Raw genomic sequence first — 18,192 nt, forward strand, 5'->3', positions numbered from 1 at the left:
AACTATTTTTCGGTTGTTACAATAAAAAACTAGTGGGCGTAATATAGTGTGAAGGAACGTGACTAGAAATCGGTATTATGTTTGTTGCAAGTTTGGAACGTTCCCTAATACCTACTTAACTTCGTTATAACGTACCTAGGGGATAAGAAATCCATTTTCTACGCACGCTTAGTAAGTGTCAAGATACAGTTTTGTAGAAATTACATTGGTTTGAGAGTTTTGTGTGACTGGAAATTTCATATGTTGTTAGATAAAGTTTGCAAAAAATGAACATTGGTGGACTGATCCTAAGCCCAACTAAATTTTAGGGTATTCGCATCCTCTTCTTACAAATGTATTATGAAAAGGACAGACACAGTTTGACAGTTTTAAATTAAATTTAGAGTTGTCAAACCTCGTGACTTTAGCTGCCAGTTGCGAGCCTATTGTTTAAATTGGTAGCGTGCACTATTTAGAGTATTTAAATGTAAATTCCTGTTTCGTCCTTTTTTAGCAATATTAAAAAGAAAAGAATACAGATACTAGAAATTTAGTTTAGAGAAAGAAAACAGAATCAGCGCCATTATCTATTAGTATTCAATATACATAGGTACATTTTGACATTGCTGATTGTACTCTAAACTCAAGTGTAAACTCGGACAAAATTTTCTGTGGCCGTCTCCGGGATGGAAGCTATATCTGTACAAAATTTCATCTTTGGTTTAACGGATGTTAAAAGTATCCTAGATTGTATGATCAAAGTGAAATACATGTATTTTTCTCTTGTTTCAGATAAGAACACTAGATTTGGCACTTGTATCAATATACCGGGGAGGAGTCGAACTGGCTTCCATCAGCCAGTATTCCGGTTCACCATACAACACAACTGACAGGTATTTATTTAGGTATTAGTTTCATAAACCTGTGATAGCCTAGTGGTTAGAACGTCCGCCTCCTAATCGGAGGTCGGGGGTTCGATCCCGGGCATGCACCACCAACTTTTCAGTTATGTGCGTTTTAAGCAATTAAATATTACCTGATTTAACGGTGAAGGGAAACATCGTGAGGGAATTCGCATGCCTGATAGAGTTCTCCATAATCTCAAAGGTGTGTGAAGTCTGCTAATCCGCATTGGGCCAGCGTGGCAGACTATGGCCTAAACCCTTCTCATTCTGAGAGGAGACCCGTACTTAGTAGTGGGGCGGAAATAGGTTGATCATAGTAGTTTCATATAGTAAGAGGCACACCCACTTTATCGTGTGGGTATGCGGTGGCACATGTATAATATGTTTCAAAAACTAGCAGAGGTGAAAGGGACTATCAGAATGAGGTTGAGATCTATAGATCGCACTTCGACTTTGCTTAGACTTAAGGCACTGTTAAAAGAGACAGCGCTATATTGCTGACATAAAATTGTCTCGTTTTAACTAAAGCCTCACTGAGATCTCCGCCTGAGAATAGTTCTTTCCCTGGTGACATGGTGACTAGGTGACGAAGTGATGATATTTTCTCATTTTACTCGCCGGCATTCAAGCGCAAGGTTTGTTTCAATTCACATTAACACCAATAATAATAGACTCTACAACAAAAGCATAAAACAAGCCAAGCCGAAGGCGAGGGTAGATATTTCAGTTGAGGGCAAGACGGGTTTTATGACTGAGTTACTTACACTTTACTTTTCACTTCGATTGCGAGGAAATGAAACACTGATACGCGATCACGCCCTGTGGGTGAGGTCACTTTCATACTTCATATCTTTTGTCCTTACATTATGCTCTAGTTGATAAATCGCACACTGCGCAGGTACAAGGTCAAAGGCTTTTTTAAGAAACACCAAATATGTAATTGTAGAGCAATCACCCACTGAGCAAGTTCAAGGTCGGTGACCTTTTGACGTGACACCAACTGTAGCTTATATACCAGGAGAGTATTGGAGCATAGGAGGCTAGGCTCAGGCACTATCCACACAAATACTTTAAGCACGAGAGCATAAAAAGCAGTTTTAGTACGCTTACACCCAGCATAAAGAAGAACTTTACGAGCATAAGAAGTGAAAAAATTATTTGCCTTTATTTACTTGCCTTCTTTTTATTCCCCGGAGCAAAATGTCCAATTCCATTTAACAACTTAAACAGAAATAACTTCTCTCATTTTGCACTCTTTCTTTTTTGTATTTACTGGATTGAAAAGGGTATCATCCCAACTCGAAACAAGAATAGCGTTCGTTAATAGAAAAAGAATACAAACTCAATAAAAGTCTTCGTTCACTAATGTCTATTCAATCTTTTTCGCGAAGTAATTTAGGTAGAGAATAGTTTGGAAACAACAAAGGCAATAACTGTTTCAGTGGTGCTAAGAGTACGAAAGTTCTTCGGAAAGAGTATAAGAAACACGCACAACTTTTGTTTTAGAGGACAAGTGAAGAGATGTTAGCGTTTTAACTAAATTTATTTCACAAGGAGTCCCCAAAACAGATAAATCTGTATGGTACAATATGCGATATGCACTCTCTCCCTCTACTAAAGAAGCAGGAAAAACGAGCAATACACACTACAAACACACAAAACTAAATGGATCTTCTAGAACACACTCAACGCATGTTTCACCCGATACCGGAGCATACTCAGGAGATGTGGACTCCACAATACAACTCCATAGTCAAACACCATGCACTTTCCTAGTGGTCCGTGAACTTCCGTAGCAAATTCAGTTTTTTGTTCCTCGATGGCGTTATTTTGAATTCAGAGCGAAGCGAAGGATTCTAAAGTAGAATTTTGAGCGTAGGGAGGAATTCAACATACGCCGCCCGAGAACAAAACATTTTGGCCCCGAGTGACACACACTAATCATTACTACCTATAAGAAAAAACAAAACACATACTAAAGCACGCGGGCTAATTCAAACTTACCTAAGAACAAACATAATTCCCACAAGAACAGAATAAAATTTTATTCCCACTAGCCCGTAATGCCAATATTCGTGTTTCAATAGGTATGATGAAAAACCTTTGAAAATGTTTTCTCCTGTAACTTAAACCAAACTTTTACACGAACTTGGATAGCAAAAAGATTAGCGTGGAACCAAATTAAACGAACCAAGAGTTCGCGGAAAGATCGCGATCAGTATAATTAAATTTCCTCAGCAAGAGTGCTTGATTCGTGCGTCTACGTAGGTGGCACGCACTAACACCTCCGTGTGAACACCCCTTAACGCTTACTTTTGTAAATTCAATTTGCTCTTTCGAGGATCGAGGCTAATGTGAAAGCTTCGTTAGTGAATGAGATTTTATAGGAAAACTTTTGCTAAATTCTTGTAAAATTAAGCCTGTTACATGAAAGTTTCTGAATTCAAGAATTTTAGCATTTCATTTGCTTTTCAATCAATCAATTTCGGACTTGCCTTTACACAAGTTAAAAAAATCTCCTTATCAAAAATATGGTCCTGTAAAAAGCATATTTTTGATGATTATTTACATTGAAGATTATTTAAATGATAAAAGAGCGGTGGAAAGAGCAACCGTCGAGTTTCTTGCTGTTTCTTCTCGATGGGGACGGCATTCCTGAAAAAGTTTAATTGAATGAATAATATTTTTATTTATTATTTACTTGTTTATTTTTTACACTAAACTAGATTTAAGTATATCTACTGCAGTCACCATGGAGTTTACTAGCTTGTTTTTTAAAAAATCCACGCGGACGAAGTCGCGTGTATCATCTAGTACTAAAATATGGGGTATCGTCGGGGTATGACCCAGATAAAGTAGGTATGTACATCTTGTTTGAAAGCAATGCAAAATCGCATGCAAGCAGGACGCGGTCAGCGCACTCGAATCGAATCGAATCCTATTAGTCACTGTGATCGCATGCACGCTACAATAAATTGCATTTGTGTGTTTAGGAAATAAAACAGTTTGTTTTTTGAATATCCAAAATTTCATTTTCAATCAATTTGCACATTGTTTTGGTATAATATATGAAGTAAGAGCTAACTTGATGAACAATATTTTAGCGTTACCTATTTTTATTGCAAGAAATCTTTTACTAGGTAATTTGCAATCACAATAACCCGACTACGGAAAATAGAAAAAAAATAAAAACTAACCCAACTAGGTATAAATAAAATAAACTAAAAAGTAAGAAACAGGTTAAGGTGCCTAGTGCTTTAATCGTCTTGAGTAAGCAGGCACCTTTTTTCGTGAGGAAAATCCGTCATGGAAATCTTCCACGGGGGGCACAGTGGTTATGTCGAACTCCTACTGACTAAAAACCTCACGAAGTACCATCCCATCGCTGATGACGGAGCACAAGAGATCGACAACACCTCGTTACTCCGCCAGCGGATGTCCGCCGTAGCAGATCCACCACTAGGACACTACGTGCCCCCAAACACCGTTAAGGCATGACAGAACCACAGCGCGCCAATCAACCCGAGGACCACACTGTGAACGACAAACCACCCCGCGTCCATCACCCACAGGTTTTGAAAGACACGACAGACGGAGAGACGGACATACAGACAGATAGATAACGAAGTGATATAAGGATTCCTTTTTTTTTTTGAGGTACGGAACCCTAAAAAGAAAATTAACGCTTGTCTAGATCAGAAAAAAAATTTACTTTTGCGGGTACTTTTTATAATAGTTGATTTAAATTTTTAGAAATGTTAACGATTTTCGGTGTTATTATCTATACCTAAAAAGTTCATTTTCCCCAGACAGGTGAACCTCAAAATCAGTCCACAGCTTCGAGAATGCTTCAACTGGAGCATGTACCCTCAGAGCGAGCTGGTGGTCTTCGCGAGGGTCAGCGACCCTGCAGTGGACTTGGAGACCACGCCTCCAGACGGCCCATGGCTGGAGGCCACAGCCGCCGCGGTTCCTTGGAGCCTGGGGGTCGATATAGCCATATGGAATGCTGTTGGTATGTTAATTTTTTGTTCATAATGTACAAGTGCCTTGCGATTTAAAACCCAGATCAGTGGATTTAAAAAAATAGGGGATTGTCTTTCATTTGTATGATGACCGCCGAGTTTCTTGCTGGTTCTTCTCGGTAGGAACGGCATTCCGAACCAGTGGTAAATTATTTGACGATTCAAAAGCACTTGTAAAAGTTTATTTGATTAAATTCTATTCTATTCTATTAAGGGTTTTTGACATGCTAAAATACAATATGTAATTCTGGCTACATCCTGGTTTCTGGTATTTTAATAAAACGCAGTGTGTTTAATTGGATGGGTTTTCAATTTAATAAAATCAATCGATCTGTAATCTCTTGATAAGTTACTTACTCGTAGCAACGTTAAAGTTCTGTTACTGACGCGCTATTCTAGCACCCTTGGGGTGCCACCCTAACGATTGTCTGTTTTTAACCCCCGACCCAAAAAGAGGGGTGTTATAAGTTTGACGTGTGTATCTGTGTATCTGTGTGTCTGTGTATCTGTGTATCTGTGTATCTGTCTGTGGCATCGTAGCGCCTAAACGAATGAACCGATTTTAATTTACTTTTTTTTGTTTGAAAGGTGGCTTGATCGAGAGTGTTCTTAGCTATAATCCAAAAAAATTGGTTCAGCCGTTTAAGAGTTATCAGCTCTTTTCTAGTTTTCTTGTAGAAAAGAAGGTTAGATAATCGTTAGGTTCATAATATTATGTCGATTGACAAATGTCAAGCTGTCAAGATGGACGTTGCCTAGATACATAAATATTTATTTGAAGATGATGTTTTGGAAAACTCAGATACTTTGGATCGTAGCGTAGGCGCGGAATAGTCCAAGAAAATCGGTTCAGCCGTTTGAAAGTAATTATAAGGTCTTTTCTAGTTACTGTAACCTTTACTTTTCGGGGGTGTTATAAATTTTTAATTTACACTTGTTAGAATATGTGCCCTGCCTATAGCCACTTCAGCTTCGCAACTTCGCAAGAAATGAATTTCTCATTACAATTACATCAAAACATTAATGGACGCAATAATATTTTAGTGTTCATTGCAACATGTACGGAAATCATATTTTTTGATTTACATTTACAAAATTGCCAATTACCATTCCATTTATTAATACTTACCAGAGGAACTGCAAGTAAACAATAATTATTATGTGTATGTTCGAACATTAAACATCTCATGTTGTCTATGTCGGCTATGTGGGGAGTTGAGACCCTCCTTGTTTACTTTCAGCCATTTGACCTAATTTCTGAGAACACTCAAAGACGTATCCAATTATTCCGTTTCTGGTTAACAGATTGTTTATTTTATAGTTGAAATTTGTATTGGCGACGTATTTGTGTGGCTTAATTGGGTTTACCTATCTCTTAAGTTTGCTCTAATAAAGTTGGCTCTATATACCTGTAAATAACGGTGCGGTGAAGGAAAACATCGTGAAGAAATCTGCATGCCTGAGAGTTGTATGTTTTCAAAGGTGTGTCAAGTCTGACAATGCGCACTTGACCAGCGTGGTAGACTATGACCAACAACCCTTCTCACTCCGAGAGGAGACCCGTGCTCTGTAGTGAGCCGGCGATGGGCTTATCATGATGACCTATAAATAATATAAATAATTTTGTTGGTGAAATGCTCTTAGCATTTATGCTCTTAGTAAGTGGCAGTGGCATATAAGTGAAGCTATATTATAAATGCGAAAGTGTGTCTGTATGTCTGCTACCTTTTCACAGCTTATCCGTTTAACAGATTTTGATAAAATTTAGTACAGAGCTTGCATCCTGGGGATGGATATAGGCTAAATTTTATCCCGGAAATCAATAAGTTTCCACGGATTTTAAAAAACTTATTTCCACGCAGACGAAGACGTGGGCATCATCTAGTTGCTCATGATAATACATTTTGTAGCAGGAAACACGATCCTTATTGTAAGAGGGATATTATTATAGTATATTGTTCCAGGTTGGGCGGGCTGGGGCGAGTGGGGGGCGTGCAGCAAGACCTGCGGGGGAGGGAGGCAGACCCGGCGGAGGTACTGTTCGAGGGCCACTTGTGAGGGCTACGGGGAACAGGCGCGATCGTGTAACTCCTTTGCCTGTGAAGGTCAGTTTACTTTGTCTCGTATTTGTTATACTCCGAGAGTCTCCACGCACTAGTCAGCATGGCCGTGGCAGCTAATTCAAACTATGCAATTTGCATCTAATCGTATAGGATTCAGATTGGCTGTTGCAGTCCGGCTGATTGATCTGGCCAATGGTGGCTCATTGGAATCCACTAAGCTTTTCATTAATAAAAAAAAACACCCAAGAATATGAATGACGTCATCATGTCGCCGCTCTTATCTAGGCACGAGCCAAATTACAAAAAGTTTTTGTTAAACTGACCCAAACGAGGAGCGTGGGTCGGAAAAAGTATACTCTTAGTACAAGTTCGAATATCTGCAACACTGACGCGAGAGCCTAGATGATATGATTTGACAGATTCTAGCGTAAGTGTTAACGGAAGATTCTGGGAACCTAGCAGAATATTATTCGTCATCGTGTCCAATCGTATTATTAGCCCTTGAAAACCCTTTCCATTATTTTATAGTAAGGGGCATAAAAGCAATGAGGAATACGACGCAGAAGCAGTGTTGATTGGACCCAGTTGTATAACAATGTACAAACCCACAAATTGAGAAAAAATGAGTTAGTGAATTCGCAATCCCATTTTTACGCTTTTACCACTGTAGAATGATTGAAGATAAGTGGAGTAATTCAATATCGAATTTATTATTTGAAAACTATGAAAACTTGTACTAAGGGTACATGAGCTAGAGATATTTAACTACTTCTCAAGGGCTACTTGCGAAGGCAATCATGTACAAACTCCTTTGACTGCGAAGCACAGTTTGTTTTGTTAATTGGAAAAGTTTCTTTCCGAATTGATTCCAAATACCGTGAGGAATAGACCTTAGTTTAATATCAAACATTTGATTTTTTCCACTAAATTTTTACTACCGTAGATGATCGTACTCCATATCTAATTTATTTTTCGAAAACTATAAGACTTGTACTAGAGCATGAGTTAGGGGATCTATCCAAAGGCTACTTGTGAGGGTGATCATGTACAAACTCCTTTGACTGCGAAGGTCATTTTGTTTTGTTAATTGGAAAAGTTTCTTTCCGAATTGATTCCAAATACCGTGAGGAATAGACCTTAGTTTAATATCAAACATTTGATTTTTTCCACTAAATTTTTACTACCGTAGATGATCGTACTCCATATCTAATTTATTTTTCGAAAACTATAAGACTTGTACTAGAGCATGAGTTAGGGGATCTATCCAAAGGCTACTTGTGAGGGTGATCATGTACAAACTCCTTTGACTGCGAAGGTCATTTTGTTTTGTTAATTGGAAAAGTTTCTTTTCCGAATCGATTCCAATTTCCAAATACCGTGAGAAATAGAAAAGAAATTGTGATTTCCAATTTAAGTTTGTTTTGGACTTTTGTTTCAATTACTTATCATATTATTTCAGCGTTTGATTTGTTGATTGGAGAGTGGAGACTGGAATTGATTGAAAGATTAAATGAAATGGATATTGGTGTTCTTGGCTTATCAGTTTTAATAGTAATGTTTTATTTTCTTTTTACCTTCAAATAAAAACTGGTCAAGCGTACGTCAGAATAATGTTAGAAGTAGGATTCCGCAGTCACGCTAGTTTCTAGGAAGCTATAATTAAAAAAAATAAAAAACTCGATTACTCTGTTATATTTAACTTTTTCTAAAAAATTAGAGCCAGTGTTACTCAGAATTAAGTAAAGTTTTTAACGATATCTCATACATCTAATTTTGTACAGACATTTAAAAGTTATGGTGGACATACATACCTACAAACACACATAAATCCTGAAAGCATTGCATTCCCTTTTTTGGGTCGTCATGTAAAAACTTTGGCGGTCATCATGACTCAGAAACCCACGCTCGAATTCTACCAACGTTGGCGAGATGTAAAATCTCATACTAACCCTCCTCAAACCTAATTAAGTTAATAAATCTTCAGTAAATGTTATGCACAGAGTTTCTTGCTGATTCTTCTCGGTAAGAACGGCATTCCGAACCAGTGGTAAATTATTCTGACGATTCAAAAACACTTGTAAAAGTTTACTTGAATAAAAATACAATTCTATTCTATAGCAAAGGTCGTAAAGCTCCAACAAAAAGGCTAAACAAGTAATTTCTTTGTGTGATCAACCCATTTCCGCCCCACTACTGAGTACGGGTCTCCTCTCAGAATGAGAAGGGTTTAGGCCATAGTCTGCCACGCTGGCCCAATGCAGATTGGCAGACTTTACACACCTTTGAGAACATGGAGAACTCTCAGGCGTGCAGGTTTCCTCACGATGTTTTCCTTCACCGTTAAAGCAAGTGATATTTAATTGCTTAAAACGCACATAACTGAAAAGTTAGTGGTGCGTGTCCAGGATCGAACCCCTGACCTCCGATTAGGAGGTCAGGGGTTCGATCCTGGACAAGACAGGGGTCGTTCTAACCACTAGGCCATCACAGCTTTTCTTTACATCACAATTTCTTTACAGGAACTATAAACCCCCTCGCACCAGGCGCAAGGCGGAACTTCCACCCCGCCCAAGCCAGATGGGGCCCTGTACCAGATAGGCCGCATGCATTCAGCTTGCGGCCTAACTCATACATATGGATCGCGTCCTCAGAACTCTTCGCCGCAGGGAAGACGTTTCCCAGAGAGTTCACGCTCTTCATTTCATTGAGGCTAAGGCCTGAGGTATGCATGAAATATTCATAAAGGCTTTGTTAAATCTTTGCAGCGCAATGCAGGAGTTACCAAGTTAAATATCTATTCGTTTAAAAGTTATCATTAGGTGTGTCACGAAATCCAACTCGTTACAAAAACGCTAGTAAAAATTAATTTTAATTAGTGTATTTTAATTATCATTTGGGATTTTTTTAAACAAAACTCCCTTTTCGAGCGAAATTCTGTTTGCAAAAACTTGTTCTAGAGGCCAAATTCGCGACACGCTCCAAAAAATCTGCACGCTCCCGAAAAAATTTTGTTTCGTAATTTATTTTAATTAGAGCAATGTAAGTGGAAAGAATTTCGACGTTACGGCTAATAAATTTTCACATTATACAGTCGGTAAAGGTTCGCATTACAGAAATTATTTAACACCACGCAGGTTTGTATTGCGAAAATAATTTCTTAGATAGGTACATAATATACATCTTTTTTGCTCGTAGAACTGAAACTGAAAATACGCTATTAGGTTATACCTCTGTAGCGCTGACTTTCGGCGTATGAGCTAGGCGTTATGGTCTACTAAAGTAAGGCCAACGAGACGAGATAAAGAATGTAAATAAACTGATTACTTTATTCCGACGACCACTTTTTGGCATACGTAAACTTATCTTGTAATCCACACTAATATTATAAATGCGAAAGTGTGCCTGTCTGTCTGTCTGTCTGTTAGCTTTTCACGGTCCAACAGTTTAACCGATTTTGATGCGTACATAGTTAGTTTACATCGAGCGGAAGGACAGGCTACTTTTTATCCTGTAAAATAGTTTCCAAGGGATTCTTAAAAGCGCATCCGTTTATCCAATTTGTGTGCTTGGTAACGAGATAGCTGGCATCTCGAAAGTTGACATAGGCTACTTTTTATCCCGGAAAATTAAAGAGTTCCCACGGGATTTTTAAAAACCTAACTCCATGCGGACGAAGTCATCAAAGATGCGAGTTAATTTATATAAACAGTTATCATTTTGTTCCTTATTTCTAGAGCGGAGGATATGGTCAAGGAACCCTATTCTCTCTCCGCTCTCGGCGTCGGACGGGTTCCTTCCTTTCCTTGGAGTTGGCTGGAAGAGGTGCGGCCAGGCTGGTGCATGCAGGCGCTGGCTCCTCAAGGTCCATCTACTTAGCTGTACCGTTGTATGACTTTAGGTGGCATCATATTGCTATTAGGTGAGTAACATTAACATAGAGTTTTTTTGTCAGTCAGTGATTACCGCCACTCATTTGCAGCACCAAAAAAACCGCCAATGTTTTGCCGACTTTTCAGAAAATTGTAGACCCGCCTCTTGAATGACGTTAATGTTTAAGACTACGATAGTACGGAACCCTTCGTGTGCGAGTACAACTCGCACTTGACCGATTTTTTATTTTAATCTGACTCATTCTTTTTTTCATCATCTCTAGGACTTCTAGTCAGCGAAGTTGTGTCATGCCTATTTAGTTTCTCATATTAAGGAATACTCAATCATATATATGTATTGATTTTAACCAATAATCATAAATTGATAAATGAATAATGATAAATGTCATAAATTGACTAACCAGTAATCATAAATTGATAAATGAATAGTCATAAATTGATTTGAAAAATCATTCATTGATTTCTTTACATATGTAACCAGGCGTTACTTTGTGGAAATCCATGATTTATGTATAAAATACATGACGCATACTCGTAATAAACCGCTCGTCCGTAGTGGTATTATAAAGAGATGTAATCGCTATTCGTTAACCGTTAGATTAACCTGTCAATAACCGAACGTTATATTTAACTAGCGTCCACGACGACAACACGGTGCGCGTGTACGTGGACTGCCGCTGGTTGAGGACAGACGTCCTCGAGAAGGATGCCTTGGACACTCCTCGAGACGCTGATCTCATCATTGGATACCTCTTTTCAGTAAGTGACTTTTTCTACCTATCCACAGAATTTATGTATTTACTAGCTGATGCCCGCGACTTCGTCCGCGTGGGTTTAGGTTTTCGAAATCCCGTAGGCATAAAAAGTAGCCTACGTGCTAATCTAGGATATTATCTATCTCCTTTCTAAATTTCAGCCAAATCCGTCTAGTAGTTTTTGCGTGAAGGAGTAACAAACACACACACACACACACACACACACACACACACACAATTTCGCCTTTATAATATTAGTGTGATTCTATTTCGTGATATTTCATAGACCTTCCGATACCTCTATATTTTGTGCTAAGGAGCTTAAAATTATTTATACAGAGAAAAATGCCTACGGGATTCACTAAGTGCTAAATATAAGCGTTAGCAGACCATGAAAAAGGGACCATTCCAAATATTTATACAGGCCCAGTAATTTTTATACACTTGATAAAGCCCCAGCTTCAACGATAGCGAGAAGCAGGGCGGGACCACGAGCGACGGCGGAACGCGATGGCGGAACGGCGATGGCGAAAGTGGAACGATGATACAATGCGGATTTTCATCTATATGATGCCCTCCTGATAGGCCTTGACGGGGAACGCGTATTGTATCAGCGTCCAGGATATTTAGCCTTAGTATTAAATGCTACGTGATACATCGTTGTTAGAATCAAGCATTGAGCTTTAAATTTAAAGCTCAAGCGGAAACATTGCGAAATTAAAATCAGTGGAACTATTTCATTTGATTTTAAAACAAAGAACCTTAGGTCGACGCTCGAATTCTATAAACGTTGGAGAGATGCAAGATCTCATACCTGGCATACAGCTCTCGCCGCGCCGCGCGCCGCCGCACTTCTGCTCCACCCACTGCTATCGTTGAAGCCACAACTCAGATATTATTATTCCTAGCTGCGGCCTTAGGATGTTTTTGTAACATATAGACAGATTTTGTTTTTTGTATCAATTCGTTATTATTTACTTTATTATTAACTCAGAATTTTTTCCTCTTTCATTTGATATCCCACTCGATACAATAGCAAAAAAATTTTTGGAGACCCCACTTTTTTGGATGTAACATAATAAAGTCAAAGTCAAAATTATTTATTCAAAGTAGGTACAATTGTACTCCTTTTGATGGTCAAAATTGTTAAATTTGTACGATATAGTGGTGATAATTAATTACGTAACTTAAAACTAAAGTTACGAGGGTTCCACAATACATATGTCAGGATGTCAGGTCGATTTCTTTCGTATAAAATGTAGCCTATGTCACCCGGACTACAATAACGAATTTATTGACATCTCATTCATCAAAATCGGACCATTAATTTAGACGCTACCGTGGAACACACAGAATCTGATATAAACATACATACATACGTACAACATAATACATACATACAATATACATAGATTGCAAAAATCATAACCCTTCATTTTGACTTTGCCGTAGTCGGAAAAATATATCAGGATTGATCATAGCCTCTAAAATACAACATTCAAAATAATATAAGCAACATAGATCCAGGGATCGGATTCACTTATTCCAAGCATAGTACAGTTATGTATAGAAATACCTATAATCATTTTCTAAACGTTTTGTAACCTACCCAAAAATAATTTCAATTAACAAATCTATAATGACTACATAACTGATCCTCCGTTTACTAAGTATATTTCATTCCAAGAATACGTAACAAAATAACAAGATCCTATTCTGTTAGATTGTTAAATAATATTCTTCAGCCCGAGGCACTTAGGGACATTTATTTTGATGGAAAAATTTGAGATAGCGACTCATAAATCATAATATTTTAATTTGTTTATTCCTTTTATTTGATGAAATGACAAGAATGTTTTCCTTTTAGCATCCCAATAGAAAAAGGGAAACCCTTAGGCATTTGTCCCACCGTCGACAGGAAGCGAATTATAGCTGTCTGTCGATTATTCATGTTCTATATTCTCGCTCAAAAAACGTTCAATCGATGAAAAAAATAAAATAATTAAAAATGGAATAAACAAATAATTTTTTTTATATTGATTATTGTTTATGTATGATTGATTCCGTATCAAGAAAAAATACACAAAAAAAAACCCCAAAAAGTTCAAGAACCGTTCAATCGATAAAAAAATAAAATATTTTTTTGTGTAAGATTCTGTGTCAGTAAAAACTAAATGCCACTAAAAGAAAAGTTTACGTAATGGCTACGGCTAGCACTAAGTATACATAAAAGGCTCTCTCTTTGTTTTAAAATAAGTATGAAGTAGTGCTTTAAAATATAGTAGGTACTCCGTATAAAATGCTTTATCCCATCGTTTATTCTCATAACATCGTCTCTCTCACGACAGGGTGACTTGGAACAAATGGTGCTCGTGCCGAAAGCCAGCCAGGCTCACAAGCAGTGCTCGAGTCTTGCGGTGGGGATCACCCCCTTCGTTGCACCCCAGGACACTTAGTTCAGGTAAGAAAATATTCCTATCTAGACTTAAATTAAACATTTTTACTTGTTTTATCCATTTAAGATAAAATAATAATCAATTTAGGTTATCTGTGCTTGTTTCAAACATTCTTCCCGATCCATTAATTTTTTTTCTGTCCTTGAGGATTCCTCTTAGAAGATGATATTGCACGCTCCAATGGTAGTATTGAGATTGCCACCCAGATCGTACTTGTTCCTTCCAAAAAATATCTAATTTCGTTTAGTTTTAAGAGGCTTTATAATTTTATTGTTATAACAAAAATGTATAAATAGATAGATAGTTGTTAATCCTTACTTATGTATTTATATTATTATAAGTTAAGTTATTATAGTAACTAGATGGAATTGCGAATCAAAAATGTAGCTTTGACGTGTCTAAAGACAATTTTAACGAATAGAAATCATCAAATATTCATAAAAATATGTAACTTAGGTATAATCATTTCTCTATTTAATCATACTTACAGAAGGTAATAAAACTGTGCGTGTCTTTTTTGTATTTCTATCCTTATAAGTGGTTTCTTTCAACAGGAATGCTTGAAGTGATCAAATCTGCAGCCAGTGTTCAAGTTTTAATGATTTTAACTCCAATTATCGCTCGGCCAAGTGATCAGATTGACAGATCATGAAACTTACTCGATAACTTGTAAAGGATGCCCCAAAATTCACGCAAGAAGTCATTTCAATATCAAACGCATATTTTAAAATTATTGATCAACAATGAAAATACGTTGTTTTTTCGTGGAGTGATTTCATAACCCGAAATTGTCAACTTACCTTTACCTAGATACAAATCTTACATCAATTCTGGGACATCATTTATTATACTTGTTTAAAATTCTTCGAATTCTTTTCCATTTCCATTGAGTTACATTTTTACAGGAAATGTTAAATTTGTTGGTGATAAATTAATTCATTTACTGTTCCATTCAGAATAATTTTGTTTATTTAAATAATAAATTAAACATATTATTTAATAAACATTATTTTCTGATTTTGTGTGTATAACTCATTCAGTCAGAATAATATTCACATGAATTAATTTTCGTAGCTCAATTTTTGGGAATGAAGTTATTACTGATCTAATTATTTATTTAAAGTACCTTTGTAAATAACTTAAAAATTATTGATATAAAGAATACCTGTACAAGAAAAGTAGATAATAAAAATAATGATTAAGCATTTAATTCATAAAATAACGATGATAAAATTATAGCATAAAAGCTTTTGTTGATTTATTTTACTCATTCAAATTAACAAAGTTGATTTTCTTAAATTCGGAAATTTTACTTTTATATCAATGAAGTAAAAAATTATATTAATAATAAATCAGAAGAAAAGTGGACTTGTAGTTTGTTAGATATTTTATGATATTATTACATTAGTATTTTATTATCATTGTTAGAAATATCTGTCTAAATCAGTATTATAAGAATTCAGAATTCTGTAAGAGCGTTTTATAAAGCATTTGTAAAATTTTAACCATTTGAAAAGGCTTAACTTTTATTTCAAGTTGTTAAAATAAAATAATATATTTAGGTGGCCTAAAGTGTAAATAAAATTAATTACATAAAAATATAAGTTTTTAGTTATTCTTCAATAGAGTTTGTAATTAAAAATTATAAATTTTCTTTCACTTGTGATTATTTTGATCTCTGTGTATATTAATAATAATTAATAAGTAGTTATAGAATGTAATTAATACTGTTTTAATTTTTAATGTAAAAGAAACATAATAAATAATAATATTATAATATGTTATTTATATTTCTCGTGCATAAGATTAAAGAGAACTATGCCACAATGTGATTGTATTTTATTGTAATAATTTACACAGTATCATACCGAAACGCAATGGCTTGGCGGCACGTCTTTGCCGATAGGATGGTAACTAGTAACAGCCGAAACCTTCCATCAGAGTCCAGACCATACCTGATCCAATTTAGAACCTTACCAGCTAATGTCCGTGAGTTCGCCTGCGTGTATTTTGGCTTTTAAAAATCCTAAGAGAACATTTTGATTTTGCAAAAAAAAAAAAGAAGAAAATGCTGACGTCACACTATTTTATTTTCTTACACCTAGTTTTTTAACCATGGAAATACTCAGTGTCGATCGGTTGTTTCATTCCGATATGATTGAAGGACAAAACCAACAAGTATAAATTAAAATTTATAACACCCCCGACAAGTGAAGGTTACAGTAACTAGAAAATAGCTGGTGACTTTCAAACGGCTGAACCGATTTTCTTGGATTATAGCTAAGATCACTTTCGATCAAGCCACCTTTCAAACAAAAAAAAAACTATAAATTAAAATCGGTTCATTATTTTAGGAGCTACGATGCCACAGACAGATACACACGTCAAACTTATAACACCCCTCTTTTTGGGTCGGTGGTTAAAAAGCAAACAATGGTTAGTGAATAGTGATTTGCCCCAGTCGGTAATCGAATTCAAAACCGTCTATTTACAAGATAGGTCCGCACGAGCAAGGTATTGAATCTACTGTACAGCAAACAACAATTTATCAAACACAATCTCAATGTACAAGCTTGTTTACTATCATTCCTCAGGCGGTATTAGACGGCAACAAACTGACGTCACAATAATTCACCGTAGTTGCAAGATATAGATGCAACACAAACGTTAGTCAGCCTGCAACATGAATGGCAAGTTGCCAACCGGTAATATCGTCTCAAAGCAACTGCGTGAAATGATAGTTGCAACTTGGCATTAAAAACTACATAAAGCTTTATGCCGATGTATGTATGCTTAGTATGAGATTTTAAATCTCGCCACTATTGATAGAGTTCGAGCGTCGAAATACAATAACGACAGAGTAAAATAAATATAAAGATCATAGCGGCGGTACGCTTAAAGTTATAATGTTTCAATATTGTTTTGGCAATACAAAACTTGTATGAAAATGTCAAAATAATATTAACATTACTACTTAAAGCGGTGGTAGTAATAGCCCTGATCGGTTTAGCTACGCGGCATCGTACCGGAACGCTAAAACACTTGGTGGCACGACGTGATAGACTATGGCCTAAGCCTTTCTTATTCTGAGAGAAGACCCGTTTCATCTCTATCCTATCTATGATAATGAGGTGATAAAGTCAAACAGAAAGATATTAAATAAGTATCTCTTGATTTTTATTTTTAAACAAAATGGAATAATGTTTTTACATCAAACAGAATATTAAACTCTTTCTGTTATTCTTCATAAGTTATTTTTCTCCAATAAAATAAAATGAAATGTTTTCCAGAAAATACTTAACCGCTTTAAATCATAACAATTGAAGTTGAAATATTTTCATTTAGCTTTTATTTCAATAAAATATTTATAAAATGTAAAGGTTTTTTATTAAAAAAAAAAACACTATGTCTTCAAACAACGCTTATGTGAGAACATAATGCTTGTTGTTAAAGTTTGAAATGATTTTCCCTCGGGACCCTCATCACATTTAAAAAATGATTCCGTAAAAACATTTTTCCATCATCATTAATAGAACGTCATATTATTTTCTTTGATTCTGACAAGGAAATGCTATAAAATAACGAGAAATGTTTTAGTGCAGAAAGCCTTTTCATCAAAGGGGAAGTAGTTTTTTCATAAATCATTAAATACTGGATTAATGTACCTCGTAACCTGGTTCCGACCTGAGGTTTTCTATTACAGTTCGAAAAGGCTTTAAATTAGAAACATTTGTTCGAACAAAGCTAAGGACTGTTCTCAACAAGCTCTTGCCAATTCAGAAATGAAACGGCACTGCTTGGAAGTTAGCCAGCGTTCTGTAAGACGGCTATACTTAAGAAAGTATCTATAATCTAAGATTCGATAAGGCTTATTCTTAAGAAGACTTGCATATTGCATGCGGCATTGCAGCTATACCGAAACTTATTATTGTATTTTATGTTAATACTAGATGATGCCCGCGACTTCGCCCGCGTGGATTTAGGTTTTTTAAAAATCTCGCGGGAACTTTTTGATTTTCCGGGATGAAAAGTTGCCCATGTAAATTTCCGGTATGCTAGCAACCTTTGTATCCAATTTCATATAGGTAAATCGGTTAAACGGATGCGCTTTTAAGAATC

The 18,192-nt window shown here is 36.2% G+C and overlaps 1 protein-coding gene across 3 annotated transcripts in view; it reads left to right on the top strand.

The window, feature by feature from the left end:
* Positions 1-15,369, top strand: part of LOC123870106 — a 58,398-nt gene extending 43,029 nt beyond the window's left edge. For 2 of the 3 annotated variants that reach the window (XM_045913273.1, XM_045913275.1), the window contains exons 3-10: positions 772-872; positions 4,694-4,899; positions 6,874-7,014; positions 9,492-9,694; positions 10,707-10,891; positions 11,498-11,621; positions 13,966-14,078; positions 14,628-15,369. In XM_045913273.1, coding sequence (XP_045769229.1) covers positions 772-872; positions 4,694-4,899; positions 6,874-7,014; positions 9,492-9,694; positions 10,707-10,891; positions 11,498-11,621; positions 13,966-14,073 — 1,068 coding nt within the window. In that variant the 3' untranslated portion in view covers positions 14,074-14,078; positions 14,628-15,369. Of the gene's footprint in view, positions 1-771; positions 873-4,693; positions 4,900-6,873; positions 7,015-9,491; positions 9,695-10,706; positions 10,892-11,497; positions 11,622-13,965; positions 14,087-14,624 lie in introns of all 3 variants that reach the window. The other variant, XM_045913274.1, reaches the window with a different exon arrangement.
* Positions 15,370-18,192: the final 2,823 nt, after the last annotated feature.

The sequence above is a fragment of the Maniola jurtina genome, chromosome 12 (assembly GCF_905333055.1).
Source record: "Maniola jurtina chromosome 12, ilManJurt1.1, whole genome shotgun sequence".
Classification (NCBI taxonomy): domain Eukaryota; kingdom Metazoa; phylum Arthropoda; class Insecta; order Lepidoptera; family Nymphalidae; genus Maniola; species Maniola jurtina.